The sequence below is a fragment of the Diadema setosum genome, chromosome 9 (assembly GCF_964275005.1).
Source record: "Diadema setosum chromosome 9, eeDiaSeto1, whole genome shotgun sequence".
In the NCBI taxonomy this organism is placed as follows: Eukaryota; Metazoa; Echinodermata; class Echinoidea; order Diadematoida; family Diadematidae; genus Diadema; species Diadema setosum.
In genome coordinates, this window is record NC_092693.1 from 2,159,183 (window position 1) to 2,183,845 (window position 24,663).

The window sequence follows — 24,663 nt, forward strand, 5'->3', positions numbered from 1 at the left end:
GTAACTGACCTTTAATGAGCAAGATAGAGCAATTTGTGCAATATTTAGACACATGCATTATATATGAAGATGCTGTCTCATGCTGTGATCAATCTTGCATATCAGTCTTCATTGTCCCTGATAGGAAATTGCTATGTTTCACTTCACAGTGATGCTTGTATACCGTTTATGCCATATATCTAGCGAGTCTAAATTTTCGCGAATCGGGACTTCCTGATGATTTCGTGAGTGGTTAAATTCGCGATCGTGGAGCGCTGTACTGAACAGAGAACTATATACGTGTGAGTCACATTCATATTTAATTGGGATTAGAGTCATTGTTTTCGCTTGTTTTTTATTTCGTGAATAGCACCTGACTCGTGAAATTCACGAAAATAAAAACCTCGTGAAATATTTGACGTATACAGTAAGTCTTTGGATTCTACAATTCTGGAACATTGTATAATAAAAATAAATTAAAGAATTGCATATAAACATACCAACACACCAAAAAATGGAGGTGAGGACAAGCAGGATACTTGGATGAAGTAGAGATTAAAAATCAGCATGTCATTTTGTATAGATATATACTTGCTATAATATTAATTGGTTGTTTAGAACACTGCTACTTCTAGGTACATTGAAAGTTTGTTTTGTTTTATGGTGCAGATAAGCCAAAGCCACCGCTGCACCAGGTTCCTCAGCAACAGCTGCAGCAGCTGCCACAGCAAGCTGTCAACCAGTCGGAGCTATCCAAACAGATGGAACAGTTCCCTGCTAGCATCAGCAAGACCCAGGTGTTTCCAGGAGCTGTGGCACAGATGCAGCAGCCTCTCCAACAACACTCTGTGCAACAAGCAATTCCGCCGCAGCAGCAGCAACAGCCGTCCATTCACTTACGACACCCGCAGACTCAGCAATTTCCGAGTGTCCACCTGCAGCAGCAGCAGCAGCAGCAACAGATGAAAGGCCACCTGTCACCCCACCCCCATCTTCCTCCCCAGCATCAGCACTTGCACCTGCACTCGCATGCTCACATACAGCTCCAGCAGCAGCAAGTCCAGCAACACCATCACCATCTGCCCCAGCAGTTGCTCAGCCCGGGGAACCCCCAACTGCAGCAGCAGCAGCAACAGCAGATGCACCCGCCACCGCCATCTACACTGACACACAACCTCACTGCCTCTATGAACCAACTCCACATCTCACAGCACCACCACCAAGTCAACATGCCATCACCGGGGCAAGCTGCCAATGGTGGTGGCCCGAACACAGAGGGACCCGCTCCTATGGGCAACACCAACAGTGGTGGAGGTGGCAGCAATCTGTCCATGCCTTCCAACAACAACTCCATGGTGACATCTACCATGACTACCACAAGTGCTGGAAGCAACTCCGTCTACTATCAGACAGTCTTCATTCCAAGTCCACAAGAGCAGTACACCAGTGCTGGCACCAATGCAGGTAAACCCATTCTTTCTCTCTTTTTTGTCCTCTTACTCTCACTCACTTGTTCCTATTCTCATGGTCAGACATCTGGGTATTCAGTAGCAGCTGGAGTGAAAACAAACCCATACGATTGGCTTACTTTTTAGACAAACTTGCCTACTTTCCTTTCCTTATTGGCTCTGAAATTCCATGAAACTGTCAAAGATGGTCCATTGTAACATTTCTAACAGCCACAAGAAATATGCTGACAGTTGATATACGAACTCACTAAAAAATAGCTTGAGGCTGATAGTGTTGTTGTTTTTGTAAACCATGTTGAAATAAAACAAACAAAAATGTTATTGACAAATTACAGATAAGAATTGGTGATCAAGGATTCTTAATGCTGATGCCACCGTACTGTGTCATCTGTATCACCACTCCACTGCATGCTTGCATGCACTGCATTCAACATGCTCAAGCTCCACACATATACTCTACAGGCGAGCTGTTTGTTTTTTCACTCCAGTTATACTGGAAGTGATGTGTATCCAACTGTTACGACCAAAATCACTCTGAGAATGATCACACAAAAGAAACAATCGACTGATGTTCAGGCGGTTTATTAACAGTGATATTGTGGGTACAGACTGGTAATCGGTTTTCTCATCAGTACAATAATGATCACTAAAACACTTAACAGTTATAAATCGGTAGTGCAATCACTAACACGTATTAAGTAATCCTTTGAATATGTCCAGATCTGATGTTCGATGCACAGATGAATGATCCGTGACGCACCAATGAATGATTCCTCCGACGTAATTCCAGAGGCACAGGTTACGATAGTCCATGGTATAGATCCGGGGTAAAATCCATGATATATGTCCACGGCGAAACGTGCAAAATCCAAACGTTATGACGACCACGTCCGGTTGATGCGTTGAATGATGATTCACTTTATAATGTCCAGCCAGGAATCCAGCCCGTCACAGCTTTGCCGTAATAATGCTCGTTGACAGTAAAATATGGAGTCTATCTCCAATGTAGGCAAATTAATTCTCTGCAGGCAAAATGTCTCCCAGGCCTTATCTCCACAAACACAGTTTGTATAGCAAGTCAGCAGGTAACACAGGACGGACTATAACAAGTCGCTTCAGAGCCAGAAGTGACGTAACTCTCAGAGCAGAGGTGTTGGGTACTCTGCCTACCTCAGAATTTCTCCGGCTTATATACTATCCATTCACCCCCATCTAGCACATTCTGTAATTTTCTCCAACCTGGGACCACACACCTGAACATACTAGCAAGTCCAAATTCCAGGAATCCTGGATGACTCACTGCCTAACTATGTGCATAACATCATTGCCAAAATTAACTACCAATCACATTGGGTTACAGGGACAGTGCCTCACTCAGCCAAATGTGTAAGCACTTCCTAGAATTTTCTGGAATGGGTTAAATCATTCTAGATTGAGTGAGCTATAATGTATTTCCTGTCACATGCATACATGTACTGTAGCTACATTTTATACCATGTAGAAAATTCTCCACTGATCTGGTCAGCCTGTATGTACTATATCTATATCATATAGAATGTTCTCCATTAATCTGGTCACCCGTATACATACACATTAAAACAACCATGCATACAGCCTTGATACATGTACATAACTACTAGTGTGTACATTTGTGACACCAACCATGACAATATGCCCCATTAATACCAACACTGTTTATCTTGTATACCATATCTTTAAATTTGCGTCAAAGACATAGTCATAAATGTTTATCAACACCACTAGAAAATGACTGTGTATAAACAGCCGTCACTGAAACTTGGAGACTACTAAAAGCACTAAGATGACTTTGCCAACTTGTGAAAATAATATGATTGAATGATCAGAAATTATGATTGAATGTTTAGTTGATACTTAATTTTCACTTGTCATGTCCTTGATGGTTGTAAGTGTATTTTGTTTATTGTGTCTTTCCATTGACAGAGCCTGTGTCTGCTGCGCAGCAGTCCTACAAATCAGCTGTAACCAAAGTGCAACCCAAACCTCAGAGTTGGTAAGATTGCCCATGGTTTTCTTCCTCTCCAATTTTATAGTATGCTGTTGAGCTGATACATAGTTATACTTCATTTCTAAACCTGTTCTACATTTGATTGCAAAAGGTCACTTCCAGTTGCATAGTGCATCACATTTTACTTTTATGGTTAAGTTTGTCTTTGAGAGTTAGTCTTATTTTGGGCTACTATTATTGGTTTTTGAAAGGCTGATATATACTGGAATAGAAAAAATAAAATTGATAAACTAATTCTGAGAAAATCTTCTAATAGGACCGATCTGCCTTCATAACTTCCCTAAAAAATTGATGAATAGAAATGATATAGAAAATTGCAATAATTATATTGATTTGTATTTATCTAATGTGTGCAACTTGCATAGAATTTTATGGAAATTTAGTGTGCAGAAAGTTATTGATAATTCAGTGTACCTTGTTGCTGTTATAAGAACTTTGTGGTGCACAGTGCATCCTTCATGAAGTGCACAACGATATCTCCAGCTGACCCCAACTCCTTGTCTCATTTCCCAGGCCCCAGTCTTACACCCCACCGCTGAACCCCCACACCCATGCGGCACCTCTGTACGCTTCTGCCGCCTCCACTGCCCATGTGTGCATCTCCACGCTTCAGCAGCCCATCTTCCGCTACCCGGTGCCCCTGAACTCGCCCCAGGCAGCCGCTGCGGCCGGCATGGTTCCACCCAGCAGGGAGATGGTGGCCCCCATTGTCCATGATTGGCTCAAGAAGCAGCGTCTGCACAAGTATGCCAACCTCTTTGAGGGGCTTACATTTGAACAGGTGAGACAAAATTTGGATCCCTTACTCTATTTCTCATTTGACTTGAAAGCTTTTAATAGCCCATTTCTCTAGTGCACTCTTATCTACAACAAGCTGAATATGCACACATGCTGATTGCGTATGAATGAGTTTACTATGCTCTGCCATATAGAAATGAGCACTGTAAACGCATAAATTTTCCTGATACATTGATTTTCGTATATTTCGTGCTACTTCTGGCCAGCACGAATTCTAAAACCTGCAAAAATATCTTCACAATTTTCTGTGCACTTTATGAATTAGTTGGCAATTGCACACCGCAAATTCAAGAACCCGCAAATATGTTTTGAGCTGCTCAGCACGAAAAATTAATCATGCAAAAATATCAACGTTTACTATATTATTTCTGAAGGAGAATTGTACAGGAGACTCACGTTATAACGAAGTCCTCAAGACCGGCATTATCTTTTGTAATGTCAAAATTTCTTTGTAGCGGAACAGTAAATTATATTAAGATATATAGATGATAATTTTGGGAGCTCAATTTTTACTGCATTTTAACAAGGATTTCATTATAACTGCGTTTGTTATAACCAATGCTTAACACTGGACCTTGTCCAATCAGAAAGAGTATGTTGTTAAGAAGATGTGGGGCATTGAAATGACAACTTGTGAATGGGTAGATTTTAAGTTTTCATGAATTATATCAGGAAAATGGTACCCTCCATTTTTGATAGCATAAAAAAATGGTTTGATCACTTAAGCCCACGCTTCTCAACATTTTGCAACTCAAGATCCGCTTTGGCTCTTGAAAATGTGTTTTTTCTTGAGGCCCATTTAGATCAATGTGAATCTTTTTCAGTTCATTTTTGACCAACATTGTGGCCCACCTGAGAGATCTTAGCAGCCCACAGGTTGAGAAGCACTGACTTAGGGTGTGGTGAGAGATACAGTGAATCATTTTCTCTGCACATACATGTGTTTTTGTCTAAGCAGAGAATCATTTGTCATTATCTCTCCTTATGTACATTGTGTATCAATCTTCACCTTCATCAGGTGCTGCAGATCACAGATGATCAAGTTGACCGTTGGAATATTGTCAAGGGAGCTAAAGGCCGCATAAAGACTCAGCTTGAGCAACTCAGGTACTGGAATGCACTCCCACATTTACCGTAAACATGGAAACTTGCACATTGTACTTTTCACATTGGGCTCACTTCAGAAAAATTTGCATGTTTCTGTAATTTGTGTGCGATTAAAATCTCTCAAAAGTATTTGCTCATTTTTCTTTAAAGTTGTAAACTGCAGGGTATTCCATATTTACATGATCATGCTTTTGAACTACTGGGTGCTTGTTCAACTTAACATTATTAACAATGTTAATGCTGTTCACATCATGTTTCGTAATATAATGATTAATGCTTCAGTGTGATCTTTCTAAGTGAAAGGCCTGAGGAATTCTTTGTAGTAAGCATGGAACTGCTCTTTCATTGTCTCGAACAGGAAAATCTTGATTGACTGTTGTGTGTCAATTTTTTAGAGATGAAGTAACTACATTGTGTTTCATGGTTTCTGTTTCTCAATATCCACTATATCCTTGAAACTCTCCTGAATTAGAATACGCTTTCATGTGCAAAGAAACAGGCATACTATACTACCACTAAGAATACATGGCTGTTTGATAAATATTAGACGAGTGAGTCTGTTGTTGTTTATCATGATGCTTTCCCGCACACATCAGCAGACATAAACACTACAATTTTTTTGAGCCTCTGGACTTCATGAACTTGACATGAATTTCCACATTGACCCTTTAGAAAAACAAAAAACGAAACCCAAACAACCATCCCTCAAAGAAAATACATATCAAATATGAATTCACACACACACACACAGCAAAAAGATAATTTATAACCATAGATTTTTGTCATCATTATTCTTATTTTTATGCCTCCGCCACGAAGTGGTGCCGGAGGCATTATGTTTTCGGGTTGTCCGTCCGTCCGTCTGTCCGTCCGTCCTTCCGTCCGTCCGTAATGAATTTTGTGGACAAGGTAACTATCGAAACCTGTTGAGGTATCCTACTGAAACTTGGCATGTATGTGTATTAGGGGGTGAAGTTGTGCCTATCAACTTCTGGGTGCACATGCTCAAGGTCAAAGGTCAAAAGGTCAAGGTCAAATACATAAAATTTCACTATTTCCACCATATCTATTGAATGCCTGAAGATATTTTCTTGAAACTTAGTGTATACATGTTTAACCTAATGAAGATTCTCTGGTGAAAGTTTGGGTCATGAGGTCAAAGGTCAAAAGGTCAGGGTCAAATACATAAAACTTCACTATTTCCACCATATCTATTGAATGCCTGAAGAGATTTTCTTGAAACTTAGTGTATACATGTATTACCCAATTAAGATTCTCTGGTGACAGTTTGGGTCATGAGGTCAAAGGTCAAAGGTCAAAAGGTCAAGTAAAAATATTAAAACTTCTTTTTTTTTCCCCGTACCTTGGAAAATTGTTCAAGGTATCTTATCTTCATGGAACATAGTATATACATGTACTGACTGGAAGTGATTATCTAGAGAATGTAGGGTTCGTGGGGTCAAAGGTCAGGGGTCAAAGTTCAAGTGCAAGACTTCAAAATGTTACTATTACCCTCATATTTATGCAATGCCAGCAGGGTTATTTTTTTACACTTGGTGTATGCGTGTGTAACCTAATAGAAATTCTCTGGAAAGTTTTTTTTTTCTCTTTTTGCCTCAAAGGTCAAAAGGTCAAAGATCAAGTGAAAGTGCTGAACTAACTTTTTCCTCCATATCTCGAAAGTGGCTCAAGTTACCTTGAAACTTAGTACATATTATGCATGTTCTACCTGAAAGTAATTATCTTATGAATTTTAGGGTCAAGGGCCAGATGAAAATGGTAACAATTTACTATTCAATTCAGAAATTGCACTTTTTCTCCACACCTGTACCTTGAAAATTACTCAATGCCTAAATGTATGAATGGGTCAAAGTCAAGTTAAAGTCCTTAAATCCCTAGATACATGCTCTCCTATTCATCCAATTAAACCTACGTCAAGGAAGGTGAACATTCAACACATTTGTGACAAACTTATCATTCCAATATTTTGCCAATTTTGTGAAAATGTAATCACACAGTGTCCACATGTACTATCTAGACCTATTGGGAAAATCATGCATTATGGCGGAGGCATACCAGTCGCCAAAGCGACATTTCTAGTTCCTCTTGAAGTGCAATGAATTGAGATTACTGGTAAATATTGAGAGCTGTCCTAGCTGGCTGTAGATTCTTGAGCAGCTGATTTATACTTCTTCAAGAGTCCATATCTTGAACCCTCTTCTGTCAAATTATGATGAGTTTACATAGATGTACTGTGAATCTGAACTTGTCTTCCATTACAGGAGAAATGACTTGATGGGCTTCAATGGTCTGACACCCCAGTCTATGGGTATGCATGCGACAGGCCTGCCAGCTACCCACGGGTTCTTCATGCCCCCGCCCCCACCGGGCTCACCAGCAGGCACAGTGATACCACAGCTGATTCCTGCCCACAATGTGGTGCTACAGCACCGGCAGCAGGGGGAAGGCAACAGCTCCGAGTGCTCCAGCGTGCCGTCGAGCCCCCGAGAGAGCTCTGATGAAAATGATCGAGGTACACCTTAGAATCTTCCCTGCTGTGTTCTCACCTCTGTTTCTCCGTAGTACAAAAGATCTGAAAGATGTGAAATGAATCTGTGAAAGCAAAGGGTGTACTGCATGTTGGTTTAGATATTACCTTTGCAGTGTAGTTGGGGATTGGATGATGTATCTCATAGTGCTCACTAAGTTTGATTTGCCAATTCCATGAAAAGTACAAAGTCTCTTTGAAGATTTTACGGCAAATCCGCAGCAGGCACCGATCTAGTCTTACCAAATAGTGTATGTAGTAATACAAAAACCAATAATAATGCATGCACAATCAAGTGACTGCATAAACTGAAGGTATGTCTAACATGAGTTTAGGACATTGTGATATTAGTAAGTGGTATTCATGAGTGCACTTCACAAAAGTATGTCTTTCTAATGGTTTGCCTATAGAGTTTAAGTGTGGTCATTCTTACTCAAATTCTTTCTGTAACATACAACAGTTCGGGTATAGAAATAATGCTGTAGCATTGCATAACATTGCAGTGCTATATCCACGTGTAACCATGTTGATAAAATGATACCTTTCATTTGCCTTCTGATGCTCTCATATTTGATCAGATTCAGAGGAGAGTGAAAGTTCTGCTGCGTCCTGCTCTGATGCCATCCAAAACCAAGCCCTTCGGAAGGACATGCCCAATCACCTGCAGACCCAGCAACAAGTCGGCCCTAGAGATCAAGGCGCAACCGCTAAGACTCCATCTCGAGGTCAGACGTCTGTAACCACGCTGCCATACAGTCAGGTTGTGAAGGCTGTGGGAGTAGATGCTGGGAGGCAAGGAGACAGGTCCCCCCACCTCCAAGGAGGAGAGGCACACATGGCTAACACTGCCGCACAGGGTGGGGGCAGCAGTCAGGTGCAACCACAACCCATCAGCAGCGATCCACAGCAACCACCCCCACTACAGCTGCAGCCTTCCCCTCTACAGCAGCAGCGGCTGAATGCTATGCCCCCTCACCCCTTGCCGCCCAGCAACACTGTGGTGATCGGTAAGCACATGCCGCAGGTGGTCAGCCCGGATGGTAGCATGCAGCAGTTACACCAGCTGGACAGTCCTGTGGTGGCAGCTGCAGCGTTCACCCCTCACATGTTCCACGTGAAGCAGCCTAATAACAAGCAGAGCGTTCACACCGTGCAGTACCTGCCTGCCGATGGGGATGGGGGAGGAGGGTTTCGGGCATCTAAACTTGTGGTGCAGCAGGGCGTGTCGCGGGGGTCTGTCGCATCACCTTCGCCACCTGCTATTCCAGCTGGGACACTGCAGACGAGAAGTGACAACCTGCCCCTGCCTGTCATATCACAGCATGGCCCGCCACCAGAGCAGCTGCTTACTACCAAGACAATTCACAACGCTGCCTCTGTACAGCTCGTACCAAATCCTGCGCATTCCTTGTCACTGCCAACAACAGATGGGTTCATAGCACCGACGTCTGTGACCTACGTCACCGGTTCCACTCAGAGCATATCAGTAGGAATCCAATCTAGCAATGCCGATAGTTCAGCCTTCAACAACAATCAGCAGAACTACAACAGCTGTATCTCATGTGGGTGCAATGGACAGTGTGGTCAATCAAACCACCACACCACCACCAGTGCCCCAAACACCAGCAGTGGCAACAGTGGTGGCAATGGCAGCAACACTTCCACCCACCCCATGCACTTCAGCCACCCAACATACATTGCCAGCCCCAGCCCCAGCCCCAGCCAGCTCAACTTCCCCAACTTCTACCACGGGGCCAATATGATGCCGCCTGCCACACCCAACAGCATGCTCAGCCCGCCCCCGCCGAACCTCCCTTCAAGCAACCCCCGCTTCCACCCACCAATGCCCCCATCTCCTCTTCAGGGTGCCTTGGCCGACATGATGTATACCGGAAACCCCCAGTTTGGGATGATGCCTCCGACTGCCCAGATGTACCTGATGAGCCACAGGGGCCATGCCATGCATTCTGCAAGTGCTGGTGGTAGTGGCGGAGGTGGTAGTGCTGGCAGTGGAGGTGGATCTGGGTCCAAGAAGGGGCAAATCACTTGCTTCAACTGTGGTGGCCAGGGACACAGAGCTAACGAGTGCAGGGAGGCAACCATGGAATCCATCACACATAATAGTGAGTGTTGCAAATCTTCTTCAGTCATTCAGTCCTGCCTAGAATTAGGGATGGAGAAGTTATCAGTTATTAAATTGCTGGATATCATGAGCACAACACTCAGGCAGTACATTCTTTTGCATAATCAACTGTGATGATAAAACAGAACCAAAACTAAAACTGGGCTCAAACCTGAAAGAGAAATGTGCATACCAAAAATGATAAACTGTGTATGAGATTATGTTTCAAGACTGTAATTGTATAAAACACAGAGTCATTGTTACAGGCTCTGAAACATTTGACTCTTTTTACTTCCACACATGTATGAAGATTGAGATGAGGGGATGTCATGTTGGCATATGAATGAGAAAATCTACTCCAAGTTACAAAAGAAAACCTGAATTAGAATCACATCAAACTAGTGGTACTGAGCATTGTAGTATTTGGATTTTCTTGGCTGGGATAACGAGAAGAACTTTCAGGTGGCTAGGCGCATGTGTTGAGGGAAATTTTGGTTGTCGTAGCTTTTTCACATCGACTTACACTTGACCCCTGAATTTTTTTCAAGGAGTTCACAATGAGACATTTAACCACTCACCCCACCGTCGGCCAACTTGTGCCTGTGTAACATATCAAATCAGGTTACATAACTACACACAAGTTGTACCTTGTGCATTATTTGCCAAGCACACACACACACACACACATACACATAGCTGTCCAAATGATAACAGAGAGATTGCTGCAAACCCACTGTGCTGCCTTGAGCTGTTGAACCAGGTTGGCAGATCATGTGGATCAGTGTGTCATTTTGGCATTGTTTATTTTATTTCTTAGCTTGCTGCACCTTTTGTGTAGTTTCTGTTCATAAAGGTAGTGAGAATTATGACTGTTAGGAATTTGACTCTTGTAGTTACATCGGCTTCTTCATTTCTCTCTTTCTTTTTTTTAATGATTATTATACATCTTACTATGTTTGTTTGTTTTTTCTTGTTTTTTTCTTGGTCTGTCCCCCAGGTCACTATCGTCTGAACTACAAATCAAATTCATCTCCACCAGACGTTATGGAAAATACCGACAGCTAACACAGGATAATCCAACTTATGGGACGATTCCTTCCTATGGACAGGTCGTTTCTTACGAACATTTGACTGTTAAACCTTAAGAATTCACACGATATCAGGTCACTGACTTGCTCGACGCAAGTGTCTTAACCTTCGAGACAATGCTGGTAGTATTTATTTTTCAGTGCAGTATTTTTGTTCCGACATATTGCCTACAGCTGGAAAAGAGAAATAAGACTTTTGAATATATTTTCTCCTCTACTGTTTCTTCTCAGTTGTGGAGGCTTGAATTTACATTGCCAGCTATATCTTGGACAGTGGAAGATGTGCTTGAGGTTATGCTGAAACCTGTGCGTGCTTTTTGAAATCAGTGTCATGAGGAAATTTAATACTGTAAAGATCTTTTTCTTTTTGCCCACATGGTGGTCTGAATCGGTGGTAAAGCATATTTGCATTTGTCCGAATTGATGTGTGTAACCTCAGACTGTATTATGCTACTTTCATTTTGTTGCTTTCTGTTACACCACAAATTGCTCTCTATTTTTTATCTTTGCAATATTTTGATGAACTAGAGTGGATAAAGCACAAACATTTCTTACAAATCTGTTAACATCTGTAAAGAGTTCTTTGATAATGTGATGGATGCCATTCAAGTTAATGCACTGGTATTTTTACAATCCTGAACAAATATGAGATGGCGTTCAATTTTCTTTTCTAATATGTCAACTCATTTTTCCTTTTTGAAATTGCATAATTTGATTTCATTTGGCTCAGCATCATGAGTAAGTCTGATGGATATTATAAACTTGTTGAATCTTAGGATTGATCTGAAGTAGTGGGATACGTGGACATGCAAAATTTTCGTATTCACATTATTAGCAGATCTTAACCAGGTTATGCAAATTACTGTTGTATTCCAGAGCTGAGCTTAATAATACTTACCTACTCTTCTTTTTTTCATGGGATTTTTTTTTTTTTTTTTTTTTGGTGATGATTTTTATTGTTTTACTCTTACAGAAATATGTGTTGTTAAAGGAAATGACCTTGCTGAACAAAGAATTCATGAGAGATTGTATATTCATTATGCTTTAAGTATTTTTTAAATATTATTTCATGAAGTGTAGCCACCCCATGCATTTTGAGAACCGTATGTACTTGGTGGTTTTGATTAAATTTGTCAAAATTTCTGAACATTTTGATGTTACAGTTTGTTATGTCAGGACATTATGCATTTGTCATTTTTGTGTATTGGTCAGGAAAGATTATCATCGATCATTTTTAGATTTTCATATTCAGATAGGAAGGCACAAAGCATGAAGTGTTTACATATGTGACAAAAAGAAAACCCTTGCCATAGTTTGGCAGTTACAGGAAATTATCTGTTTCTGTTGAAGTGGAGCTGTTTGGGACTGTGCTGTTACGTAAGCAGTCAAAATATTCCTTTGTTGGTCGAGTCTTTTGAAGCCTGTTGAGAGTAAGGTTATGTTGATATACACATGTGTATGAGCATTGTCTCTGCTGATTTTAACACTTTTTTTTGTAGTGTTTCATGCACTTTTTCACAAATTTCATGCTTTCAGTATTTGTCTTTTTCTGTGGAGATTTCTGTCCAAAGTTGCAGTTAAGAGTGGATTGGTATGTAGGACATCAGACTTGTATCTTTCCATGAAAAAGACATCAGTGATCAAACAAGATATACAGTTTAGCTTTGTTTATATGATCTTTCTTGTAGCTGGAGGGTGCTGTGAGTAATCAGAATAGTTCATTTGAAGGGCATTAGAGATCTGAGAAGATTAAGACATTACATAATCGTGATCATGTGCACATATGTACAAATTACTGTAAAAGTGGAGACTTTCGCGCCTTTCACGCAACTAGAAGCTTGCGTGAAAATAAAAGCATGCGAATATTTGTGCATGCCATATATTCCAGTAATTAATGTCCTGGTTCCGCAGAATTAAAAACATGCAAAATTCATCTTACCTGACCGAGTGCAAAGAATTACTCACGAGAAAATATCCTTTTTTACAGTACCTTCCTTTTTTTTTCTCAGTTGGTTAGGCATGCCATTTATTTTCAAAGTGATGTAGTAGTGTATAAGTGTGACCGACTATCAATTAGGCCGTTCATGTCCGAACAAGGAACAAACTCATGTAGTCCAGGTGACCAGAATGGCCTGTCAATTATCACTTGGGGAAGAATCCATTGCATTGTTTTGCTTTGAGAGCAAGTAGCAAATTTTCTATTGATACTGCCAAATACTAGGCTTCAATGAACACTTTGTTGTTGTCAGGTAGTTGTGCTGGCAAGCGCCATTCATGCGGATTGTGTGAGTAATCATTACATCACAGATATTTATCTCAGTGAATGTAAAAACCAATATGCCTGTTAGTACCTGTGACCTTTTTTTGCTTATGCGCAAAATGCAACTATGAACTGGCATACAGTCTGGTTGTGAATAAGGATATCAGAGGCAGTGTACACACAGATGGCCTGTATAGTTGCTTCTCTGACATTTGAGTTATATCATGTGCTATTTTTGTCACTGAAATAATTTGGGCTTGTTCGGGAATCAATGCAACCATTGCATAGCAGTAAGCAAGTGAGTAGCCAGTAGTGTTAAACCTTTCAATTTTTTGATGGGGTTTGTTTTTCACACAGTCTGTAATGCATATGAAGCTTAGTGTAGAAGAAACTAAGTGTGTAGGAAATAAAAGTGAGCCATAGAATGGAGATAAACTACCTGTAGCAGGAGTGGAGAGGTAAGGTAATATATCATGTGTGCTGATGCTCTGTTTGGGAGGTGAAACATTAGCTGGGCATTATGTGATGGCTGTTGTTGAGGTTCAGGGTGGTATTGTGCCAGGAAATACAGGAGGCATGCCATTCCATGACATTATGCTCACAGGGAATGTGCTAGGCATTATATCTTGTGGGACTTAGGGTCGGTTTTGAAGTGCCTTCGACCTGCTACATAATGGCATTATAGATAGGGGGAAAGAGACTCATGCATACTGTTACCTTTATTTAATAGAAGGAAGGCATAGTACACAAGAAAATGAGTGGTTCCTGGGGGAAGTTGTAGCAAGTTCATGAATTGTAATATAATATGTACATTGCTGTTTCCACTTTTTTATCATACCCCTCTACATTATTGTAGTAGGGTGTGTTAAATATCCCCTCCCCTAGACACACACACACATACATCATTCTGCCATGGAAATGTTTGAGTCATATAAATTTACAGATTTTGCAGATTTCAGAAATAAATGGGATAGTTCTTAGTGTGCCAAGATTCCCTTTTCATGTAAGAACTACAGTTTGCTTCCTGACCTGGCCTCCCTTCTCCACATGCACGATGGTGTTCCATGAGTCTGTGTTACAAGAATAACTCATTGTATGTGTGAAGTGGTGCATGAGGGAAGTTGACAACCTAGGCAGTATATTTATTGGCAAAATGGTGTTCAACTTGTACGTCAAAGGAATTTCTTTAGAAATACAATTCTTAATTTGCTGGGTAGCAGACCTCCCAACCATTCTGAATTTAGAGGAAAGAATCTGAATTTGGACCATTCCCAGCCCTTGTTTCAATAGGAGTTTCCTATTTTTCTAGATAATTTTACAACACTCTTCTATGGGAACTGATCTTTCTTTCCTACTTTTAAGTCAAATTATCCATATATTTCATTCAGAAAGGTTGGAATGTCTCGGGTAGCATTTTTTTTTTTCCTGATGATGTGAACACTGATTAATTAACAGCTTTGAAAACTTATTTGTACAAGTATCTCGATTAGACCATAGGGTATTTCAGGTTTTAAGAATTAGGCTGACTTGCTATGAACTGATAACATCACCAAGGAAATAAGGAAAATTTGTGTGTGCGATTTGAAAAGATTGATTTGGGTCAAGATGTCCCGTTCATGACTCCGACGTAGATTGTACATAAAATGCAGTGTTCATTGCTAAAATAAGTAAATGATGCGTGAGCAAAGTATTCACTCTTTAGAGGACTTTTTGATTGATCACGTAATTACTGGTTGAACCATTGACAAGGAACCCTGTTAATTGTCATTGTACATTTTTAAAGAGGTAATCTATGATAAGCATTCAGAAATGATGGATTCTACAAAACAAAAAGTGTAACAATGCATATGAGTGTAAAGGAAGGTGTAGTTTATGTAATGTTTACAAGAGTGATTATGTATGATTTCAAGTTAAAAGTGAATAAGGTACTGTCAATTGATTCTTTGTAATTTCCATTGATCCCACTTTTATGTACCGTTGTACAAGATGTGTTTGCAATTGGTAAACTTTTCTTTTCTTTCTTGTTGCACCTAGAATGTATATCATTTCTTGCCACGACATGGTATGAAGACTTATCTCAGTTGTTTTTATTCTGTTCTAATTTGCTTGTGTGATATGTAGGCACAAAATTAGCACTGGCTGAGAAATGAACAGCAACTTGTGTTTGCACAACCTGAAATTTGTGTAATTGTTTTACCGTCACTGGGACATTTGATAAACCAGTTGATAGCCTCCATTTGTCAAGAATATGTAATGCAGGGGCTTGACATTTGAGACTGCAGTGTAATAGTTGTGTGCTCAACTCTGCTGAGAACTAATCGTGATGCAATGTTTTTGTCATTATATTAGCCTTAAAGGACACAGGTGCAGTCTGTGACTTTGTTCAAAGACTTTTGAAAAAGTTTTGGAGTTTCTCCTGTCACTAAGTTGCCAGTTAGCCGTCAAGGATGTATTCAGCTTGGTAGAGTGCTCTGTGAGTTTGAGACAAAACCACAGGAGCTCTAATGTCGTAACACTAAACAAGGGACCGTCTAGCATTGCTCTTGCCTTCAATGTGTCACTAGGGCTGAGAGGAAAAGGTGTGATCATTCCATTCTGCAAGTATAGGAAAGTGATGCTCAGGCTTCGTGCACAGCACAGTCCAGTCAAGTTCGGCATGTGTACATAAATTCATGTGGACTGTATTCAGGAAAATGTCGGCTGTGACATCCTCGCAGTCCTCAGAATTGATCATTTATTTTCTGTGGGCAACTCGGCCTTCTCCAGCTGCAATAGGTTACTGCAATTTGCATTTCTTCCTTACCATTGTGTACTACTTAATGCCAGGCCACGGCCATGAGCAAAGGGAGCATTGTGCGTCCAGCTGTCCTTGAGCTCTGCTGGCTTCCAGGGTTGTTATGCCACAGTGGCTTCTTCGGCTTTCTTCCGAGTGGTTCATGGACAATGAGAACACAATACTTGAATTGCACATGGATCAAACTGGCTCAGAGCTTGAGGTGTCTTGACAATCCATTGATATTTGGTAATGGTGATGCAGTCATTGTGCATTAAATGTCACATTCATGTCCACTGCCCCTACCTCTGTGGTGAGGTGTGCTCCCATAAAGTCTATTGCATCCTGCAAACTCAATTTCTCATGTAACATTTGACATCAACAAGGAATTTTAGCAAAACTGTACCGGAGGAAGAAATGGGCATATCAGTGAGGCTTATTTATAATGGTCATGACTTGGAGAATTTCATTGGCTTAAGTGTGAAGGTATGCTAAGTTTCGAGACATTTATTTTTTATGAGTGTACTTCTACACATGTATAGCATGGTCATCATTAAATTTGACAACTGTGGAAGACATTTTGGATTGGTAAAACATGTGGAAAGGAATCAGACTAATATATTTGTGTCGTAAAGTTCAACCATAAGGCCATTTGATCAAGAAACTTGTCACTCACACTTAGACACAGTATGCTGAGGGAACTGTGAATGTGATGCAGCAATCTGGAAAAACCACAAACCAAACTTGCAATGAAACCTTAACTGATTTTTTTTTTTTTCATTTTGTCATCTGTGAGACTGCTGTCACTTGTTCCATGTTTATTTCATTTCTTTTTTTTTTTCTTGTATTTACAAGTACACTGAAAAAAAGGGGGGGTTGCTTCAATGAGGGGGGAAAAAAAAGGAATTTCTATGAACCCTTTTTGATGTCAGTGTCTTGAATGAGAAAAGTTCAAAAATAGTGTTTGTTTTCCATTTAAATGCTTTCAGGAAAGGAGAGGAAGATGGATTATCCCCTTGCAGTATCTTATTACTCTCTGCTCACTGGATTCTTTCTATTCAAACTATATTAACATGATTGTGTACCCATATTGTACATCCTTGGTGTATGCTGCATTAAAAACAAAAGAAGATGGATCGAGCAGGGAGGGAAAAAGAAAATAATTATTGCAGAGAAATGTCTTATTGTGCATAGGGAGCAGTATGCTCATCATGGAAAGTTTTCGCTGCGCTGTTGTGTTCTAAGGGGTAAAGCAAACCAAGTAATTGTGCCGTGTGTGAAATCAGATGGCAAACCGCATTTGGACTTCATCCTCACTCTTGTTTTACTTCTTCACATCACTGCTGCCATGGTTACCCATCTGGAGGGTCGTCATAAGTGTATGAACTGATGTACCTTGGGAACAAAAGTTACATGATTCTTCCCCACCCCCGCCCCCCTTTGTGGTGGTAATGCTACCGAATGGGAATAGAAGGACATTACAACTTATCAGCTCTAGATAGATGCCCATACCTTATAGATCCTAATCAGTTCAACTCTTTCCCACCTCCACAATATCTTGTTCTTTCTTCATTTTGTGTATGAACTTGGGACTGCTCAAATGTGTGCATTAGAAGTTGTTCTACCATGATCAAATGCTCGATAAACTTCTTGAAGTAGAAACTCTTACCAGAAGGACAGCTCTACTGATGTGCCAAAAAGTTTCGTTGTGGTCTCTGTTGTTGATTTGCTGTATTCTGGCCAAAAATATATATTTCTTGTGTGATTCAATCATAGTTTAATACGAAAAAAAAAAAGTGTTGTGAAAGAAGAAAAAAAAAGTTATATATTCTATTTTTGTTGTAGCTTAGATTATGGAGAGACAATTTAAACAAACGGAAACTTATCTTTTCAAATCACAAGGATGAAAACTGCAGTACTTCCTTTTTAAATGGCTGTGGATAAATGTGTACCATGTATCACAGATATTCATTGCAAGTGTCTCGTCTTTAAGAAATCACTCTTTACTCCATGTAATATAATTTAAAAGAACATATTGTACATTGTATATAACATCCACAAATTCAATCAAGACTGTTAAGTGTGCAAGGGTATGTGAAAAAAAGGAGAGAATGAGAGAGAGAGAGAGAGAGAGAGAGAGAGAGAGAAAGGGAGCAAGAGAGGAAAAAGAACAGTGCTTTGATCCGAAGAAAATGTACATCATCAGTTGCTTTGTTGCAGTATTTTAAGTTTGTTTGCCACATGTTAAGTGTATTTTTCAGTGAGTACAATTGATGATGACATGCTGAAAATGACTGTCAAGGTAAAAAGAAAAGCATGATGTAAGATTTCTGCCTCTTGATTCTTCTTGCGACGACAAAGGTTATTGAAACAGACAAAAAAAAATGTTATATAATTTTATCTTGCAAGGTACCTGTACAGTGTATTTCTTTATTGATTAAAAAAATAATAAAAAAAAGATAAAATGACACACACTCAAAAAATCAACTTGGTCTCTGCATCATTGTGTTTTATTCAGTCTGCCTTATGTTAAGCATAGAAGTACATTGTATGAAAGTTGAAATGAAGAGTTTGATTGCGAAACAAGTTAACGCCATTCTTGTCAGTGTTAAATATTTGTGATTAAACTTGGTTAAAAAACAAAGAAAATAAAAGAAAATATGGAATTATTTCAATCGTAACTTGAAGAACATTCCTTGTTATGCAATTGGTGAAGTATCTGTGGAAAGGTCTCATTTTGTGCTATCTGATGATGGACTTGCATTAAAATGTTTAGAATTGGTGCGTTACCCGTTTTTCGATCAAACTCTAAATACAGAAATCTCAAGATCTGTGATTGTATTGTAAGCTATTCTTTTGAATAGTTTTAAAATTAAATAATTAAACAATTTTTAGATTCAATAAAGTGTTGCCGTAAACACATTTCATCAACTTTTCATTTTCCCCAAAACTTTTCAATTTATCCCCAAAACTTATCAATTTATCCCTCGTGGCAAAAGAATGATGATTATTAGAAGTTGTGCATCGATGAGATATGCTAAGAATGTGTAACATCGAAATTGATATAATTATGTGTAATGTTATTCTTATTTGTTTGATACAGAGGTGAAAAAACAAGATTTTGTTTAACTACACTTTTGCCACGGGAACCACAGGGTCTATTTCCAAACCTATGTAGTAGGTACACATAATGTACATGTGTATGAAGGATTTTACTACTGTATGCTGACATGATTGAATTCATGCTTTGCTGTCTTTTTCCAAGATTCAAAGGTTTTAGAAGGTGGTCAGTACACAACATTTTCCATTGTTTTGTCACAGCTCAACTCTAAAATGATAGGATACTGTAATTAGAAAAAAAAATCATCTCTACGTATGTAGCTTTGCTGGTCCCCATGTTTATTTCACTCTCACAGAAATACTGATACATTGTAACACGTATCATCCCAAGACAGGCTCATTCATGCTAAAGCCTACAGTTAAACATGCGAAGTGACAGGTAAATCTTAAAGATATTCTGCTTGGATACGTAAAGTCATGTTTTCAAGAGATAAGCACCTCCTCTGATCGCCTGTACCACCCACGGTAATAGAAGTCTCCCATGGCAAGCCCATGGATTATGATACGGAAGTTATACAATATAATGTACTACCAGGTACATGGTATCTACCACGTACCTGGTATCCAGGTGTGACGTAATCGGAAGCGTTTGATGGGAATCAGTAAGGCAACGGAATGTCGGCAGCCGAGTAGGCGACGGTCACGTGATTGATGGCGTAACCAGTCAGAGCTGCGAGCACTTCCTCATCGTAATACGCGCTGGTTGGAATTGCGTAAACCTTAAAAACCGTATGGGAGAAATGACAAAAAATAGAACGATGGGTCATTGGTAATTTGGAATGAATGCATGTGATGTATACTACAGTAGACATACAGGAAGGAGAGCTCTACGCTAGGGAAAGACGTGATATGGCAAACATGGTTTTATTCATACATTTATGTCATGTTTGGATGTATGGATGTATGTATCCAGAGATGTTCATTTATTCATTCATTTATTAAGTTGTTATTCATTTAAGAGAGGTGTATTTCTCCGATACCAAAAACAAAAATCCTTGCCCGGGGTTATCCTTTATAGAGCAGTAGGCCTTATACTTGTAATTTTGCTCAGCATAGCAGGAGACTGGCAATGCGATAAACTGGCACATCATGAAAACTGCCTATCGCTTCAATCGTGCAATGTTAGTAACTGATTTGTTTTGCAAAATCCCGATAAGGTGTGACGAGTAGTTGCTGTATATTAATGTGCCGCGAAAAAACGTAAGCTATAGTATTCGCAGATTTTCCCTGTATTGGAGGCTGTCCCCGTCCCAATCCAGTGGGGGCGTACCGGGCGCGTGCCCCCTCTTTAGTCTTTATTTTTTTTTTTAAACAAAAGATATGAAAAGAAAAAATGGGGTCAAAGGTCAAAGGTCACAGGTTATTTTGTGAAAAAAAAATTGAAATTTCATGTTTTTCTCCATATCTCGCAAATGGTTCAAGGTATCTTCATGGAACTTAGTATATATGCTTGTACCGATGGGCAGTGATTATCTAGGGAAGTTGGGGTCATGGGTCAAAGGTCAGGGGGTCAAAGGTCAAGGTCAACTCCTCAAAATATCACTACTTTCCTTAAAATGCAATATGCCTGAAGGTTATTGTTTTTGTTTTAACTTGATGTATGCATGTATTACCCAATATATATTCTGTGGGAAGTTTCGTGCCAAAAGGTCAAAGGTCAAAAGGTCAAAGGTCAAGTGAAAGTGCTGAATTGCACTTTTTCCTCCATATCTCAAAAGTAACTCAAGGTATCATCATGAAACTTACATATTTATGCATGTTCAACCTAACAGTGATTCTCTTTGGAACTGTGAGGTCAAAGGTCAAAGGCCAGGTTTAGATAATGCTATTTTCCCATTTGATACTGAAATTATACTTTTTCTCAATACCTTGAAAATTACTCCATGCATAAACTTATAAAAGGGTCAAAAGTCAAGTAAAAATCATCAGTTCCCCAAATACCTGCACTCTGACATTTTAATCATTCATCCAATTGAACCTAGTTTTAGGAAAGTGAACATTCAGCACATTTGTGGCAAACCTGTCATTTTAATATTTTGCCAAACAGTATTGTGTGAAACTGTCATCACACATTGTCAAGACATTGTACTATAGACCTATTAGGAGAACCATGCATTGTGGCGGAGGCATATCAGTCGCCGTAGCGATATATCTAGTTTTTCTTTTTTGTCATGTTGCCAGGCCCCAAAGTTATGATATCACCAAAGGCACTAGAGAAATCACCCAAGCCCGCCAAGAAGATTCACTTTTAGAAAGTTTGAATTACCATACACAATATAGAGACTAATGATTGTCGGAAATAATGTACTGCTACGACGAATTTGAAACTTCATTCAACAATCGCACCAAGATCAATAAAAATCTCACTTTCTTTTTTTTTTTTTCTGAAGATGTCAGTCAGCACCGATGCTAACATAAAGGCACACACTCTGGCTAGTTATCCCATGTTCCTGTTGTTAAATGAGTTTCGTCAATCTAACATTGTCATACCTCAATTCCTTTGTTCATCATTTTGCTTGCCATAGCCTCGGGATAGTCGTCGGCAGCGAACAGTCCGTCCGTCATGATGTAGAGCACTTTGCGCGCGTTGTCGCGCGAGTGCACAAACATGTTGTTTAGCACAGTTTTCAGCGCCTTACGTAATCGCGTTTCGCCACCTGCGGGCGACAATAAAAGGTGTATGGGAGTAAAATGTGTGAGATTTGTCATGTAAGGGGCAGAGAGGGGAGGCTTTTATACTTCATCATACAGTAGTGCATTATGAGTTGACCTTTCCTTAGTGTGGTTCTTGTGGATCTTGATCCTTGCATGCAGGAGAGGCAAAGTTCCAGCCATGTACTACAGTGTATTCTGTTGACAATGTTGTTTCTTTCCTCCTTTCTGTATTATTTCTTTTTTCTTTTTAAACACAGCTGTTTGCCTAAGCTCATATAGAGGCCTACATGACTTTAATGGGACACATACGGTAAGTGAGTCAACTCACATAAAATCCTATCGTCTCAAAGAAGCCGTCTTTCTCTTTTGATCAGAACATCTTTCATTACACGATGATTATTTAGATACTTTGTACGACGGAAAAACAGAAACAAAAGCAAAAACAAAACACAAAACGGGTACCAGCAATAGACAGCCACATGACCGGTTGCTTCTCTGCTTTGTTTTTGTCGTACTATTTCTTTGTTCAAAAAAGCTTCATTTCTGTAAGGCGTGGCACGATTAAAAGTATCACAACACGCGATAAACGTAGGATTACCTTCATAGGACAGTGCCTCAAGTGTTAGGAGAGATGACTCCTTGGAACCGGATATAACATCATAAAGGTTGTCATTCATGCGGATGGAGTAGGCGAACGAGTTGAAGAGGACTCGCAGGCCGCCCTCGGCGCGAAAATCCAGGCGATCCAAGAATTGTCTCAACATGGAGCGTTTCCCTTCGAAAGCTTCCTCGCCTTGACTTCCTACGTGTCAAATTATGAATATTTATCGATATAAGCTTTACTTTGGGCTGACGCAAGAAACTCAATGATGATGATGAATAACATGTAGGCCTATATAGAGAGCTTGATACGGGCGTTTCGATGCGCATTGATACAAATAGGGGGAGAGGGAAGGGATAATCACATTTTGCAAAAAGGACAGTTCCGAACACACGTTAATCTTGTGCCTTAGGAAGAGTACTTTACTTTGTACAATAATTCACTTTCCTCTATATGCGTTGTACAGATCGTTATCATGATTATACGGTATACAGATTGCACAGATATACAGTCAACGGAAGTTGACCCGCCTATTAACTGTCCACACCCGATTGTTTGTACAGTAAACTATAGGACCTACAACTCAGACATTTTAACTAAGGAGCTACAAAATAACAAAGCATTTTATTAGACGGCTGCATATCTGTTTGTCAGTTTTGCCAAACACGAAATTTTGCTTATGGCCGGTAATTAGTAAAGTATAATGACCGTTCATTAGCACTATCATGGCAGGCCTACGTGAAAGAAAGAGCCTTCTTCGTTCTGTTTGCTCGCGAAAGTGTACTGCCGGGAAATTTTATCATACGACAAGGATCTGCTCCTTCATTATTTTATGAAACATGAAAATACACATCATTTTGTGCGGATTATCTTAATATCACGCATCTCCACATACATAATACATGTACGTGTATATACAACTTTGTGTAAGTATATCTTTATCTCTTCATTCTCTAAATCAGTTGATTTTACCTTCAGTTGTAATTACTTATGTGTAATTAGTCTTTGATGTAACATTGTATTTTGAAAGAGAGATATATGTGTAGTACATGTAATAAGGCTCACTCAATTGTATCTCTTTAATGTGTATAATTATTGTATTGTATTGTATTGTATTGTATTGTATTGTATTGTATTGTATTGTATTGTATTGTATTGTATTGTGTATCGTTTCGTTTGTACATTTACATCAAGGACACGCAATTCAGCCTCTGGGTTGCTATTGGTTATCTTCCTTTTGATGAAATAAACCAATATCTATCTATCTATCTACAATCCATGGGCCATGCGATACACACACATGTTTTTTTGTGCGTGTATATGTATCATGATATGAATTGTGTGCATGTATACGTATTGCCAAATTGCAGGGTTTCTAGACTTACCATAACTCTCGATCTCAATGCACATGTGATATAATATGCACCTACCCGAGCTATCGACGAGGAATATCACTTCGATTCCGTCTCCGAAGTGTGTCTGGTAGTTACCGCTGAGGGCTCGCTCCTCGAGAATCTCTGCCTCCGATCTCGGCGTTTCGGCGTAGACTACGCGGTAAATAAAGGCATAACATTTTAAGAAAGAGTGTTATTCGAATTATATAGTGCATGTGTAGCAGACCCAGCCTTTCTTCACACCGAGAGTAGAGCATTAATACAGTCATCGTGCATCGGGAAGTACATTAAGGGATGGGGAAGGGCTGTGGATATGAATCTTGGTATCCGAGACCATAATATTGGGGGGGGGGGGGGGGGGAGGGGGGGAGGGGGGGAGGGGGGGGGAGGGGGGGTGGTTATCCTCTCTACATGAATCCGGACTGTCACATGTCATAGCCGGTTACTTTGCTTTGTCGTTGTTGTTGTTTTCTATGCCCTCAGTCACCTGCATGATTCTTGCTGTTTCATTAATGCAGGAAGCAAACACTCCATCGATTGGACAAACATTGCTTTCGCTAAAATTATAGTACCACCGCAAGCGGGAACTTGAATAATAAGTGGTATTTAGACATGTTATTTCTTGTGCGGAATATGCCATCGTACGTTGCTGTCAGAAAAGCAAAGACCATCGAGGGCAATTCTGCGACTGTCATAAGACCA

General features: G+C 39.9%; 2 protein-coding genes across 3 annotated transcripts in view; one reads left to right on the forward strand and one right to left on the reverse strand.

Moving 5' to 3' along the window:
• The window catches only part of LOC140232589 (uncharacterized), a 57,661-nt gene extending 45,611 nt beyond the window's left edge, over positions 1-12,050 (forward strand). For both annotated transcript variants that reach the window (XM_072312686.1, XM_072312688.1), the window contains 7 exons: positions 649-1,443; positions 3,411-3,480; positions 4,009-4,276; positions 5,312-5,400; positions 7,683-7,933; positions 8,527-10,071; positions 11,068-12,050. In XM_072312686.1, coding sequence (XP_072168787.1) covers positions 649-1,443; positions 3,411-3,480; positions 4,009-4,276; positions 5,312-5,400; positions 7,683-7,933; positions 8,527-10,071; positions 11,068-11,135 — 3,086 coding nt within the window. In that variant the 3' untranslated portion in view covers positions 11,136-12,050. The remainder of the gene's footprint in view (positions 1-648; positions 1,444-3,410; positions 3,481-4,008; positions 4,277-5,311; positions 5,401-7,682; positions 7,934-8,526; positions 10,072-11,067) is intronic.
• Positions 12,051-19,910: 7,860 nt separating this feature from the next.
• LOC140232743 (uncharacterized) overlaps positions 19,911-24,663 on the reverse strand; it is a 26,644-nt gene continuing 21,891 nt past the window's right edge. The window contains exons 13-16 of the mRNA XM_072312860.1: positions 23,998-24,114; positions 22,565-22,768; positions 21,802-21,968; positions 19,911-20,030 (exon numbers count right to left, since the gene is read on the reverse strand). Of these exons, the coding sequence (XP_072168961.1) occupies positions 19,911-20,030; positions 21,802-21,968; positions 22,565-22,768; positions 23,998-24,114 (608 nt within the window). The remainder of the gene's footprint in view (positions 20,031-21,801; positions 21,969-22,564; positions 22,769-23,997; positions 24,115-24,663) is intronic.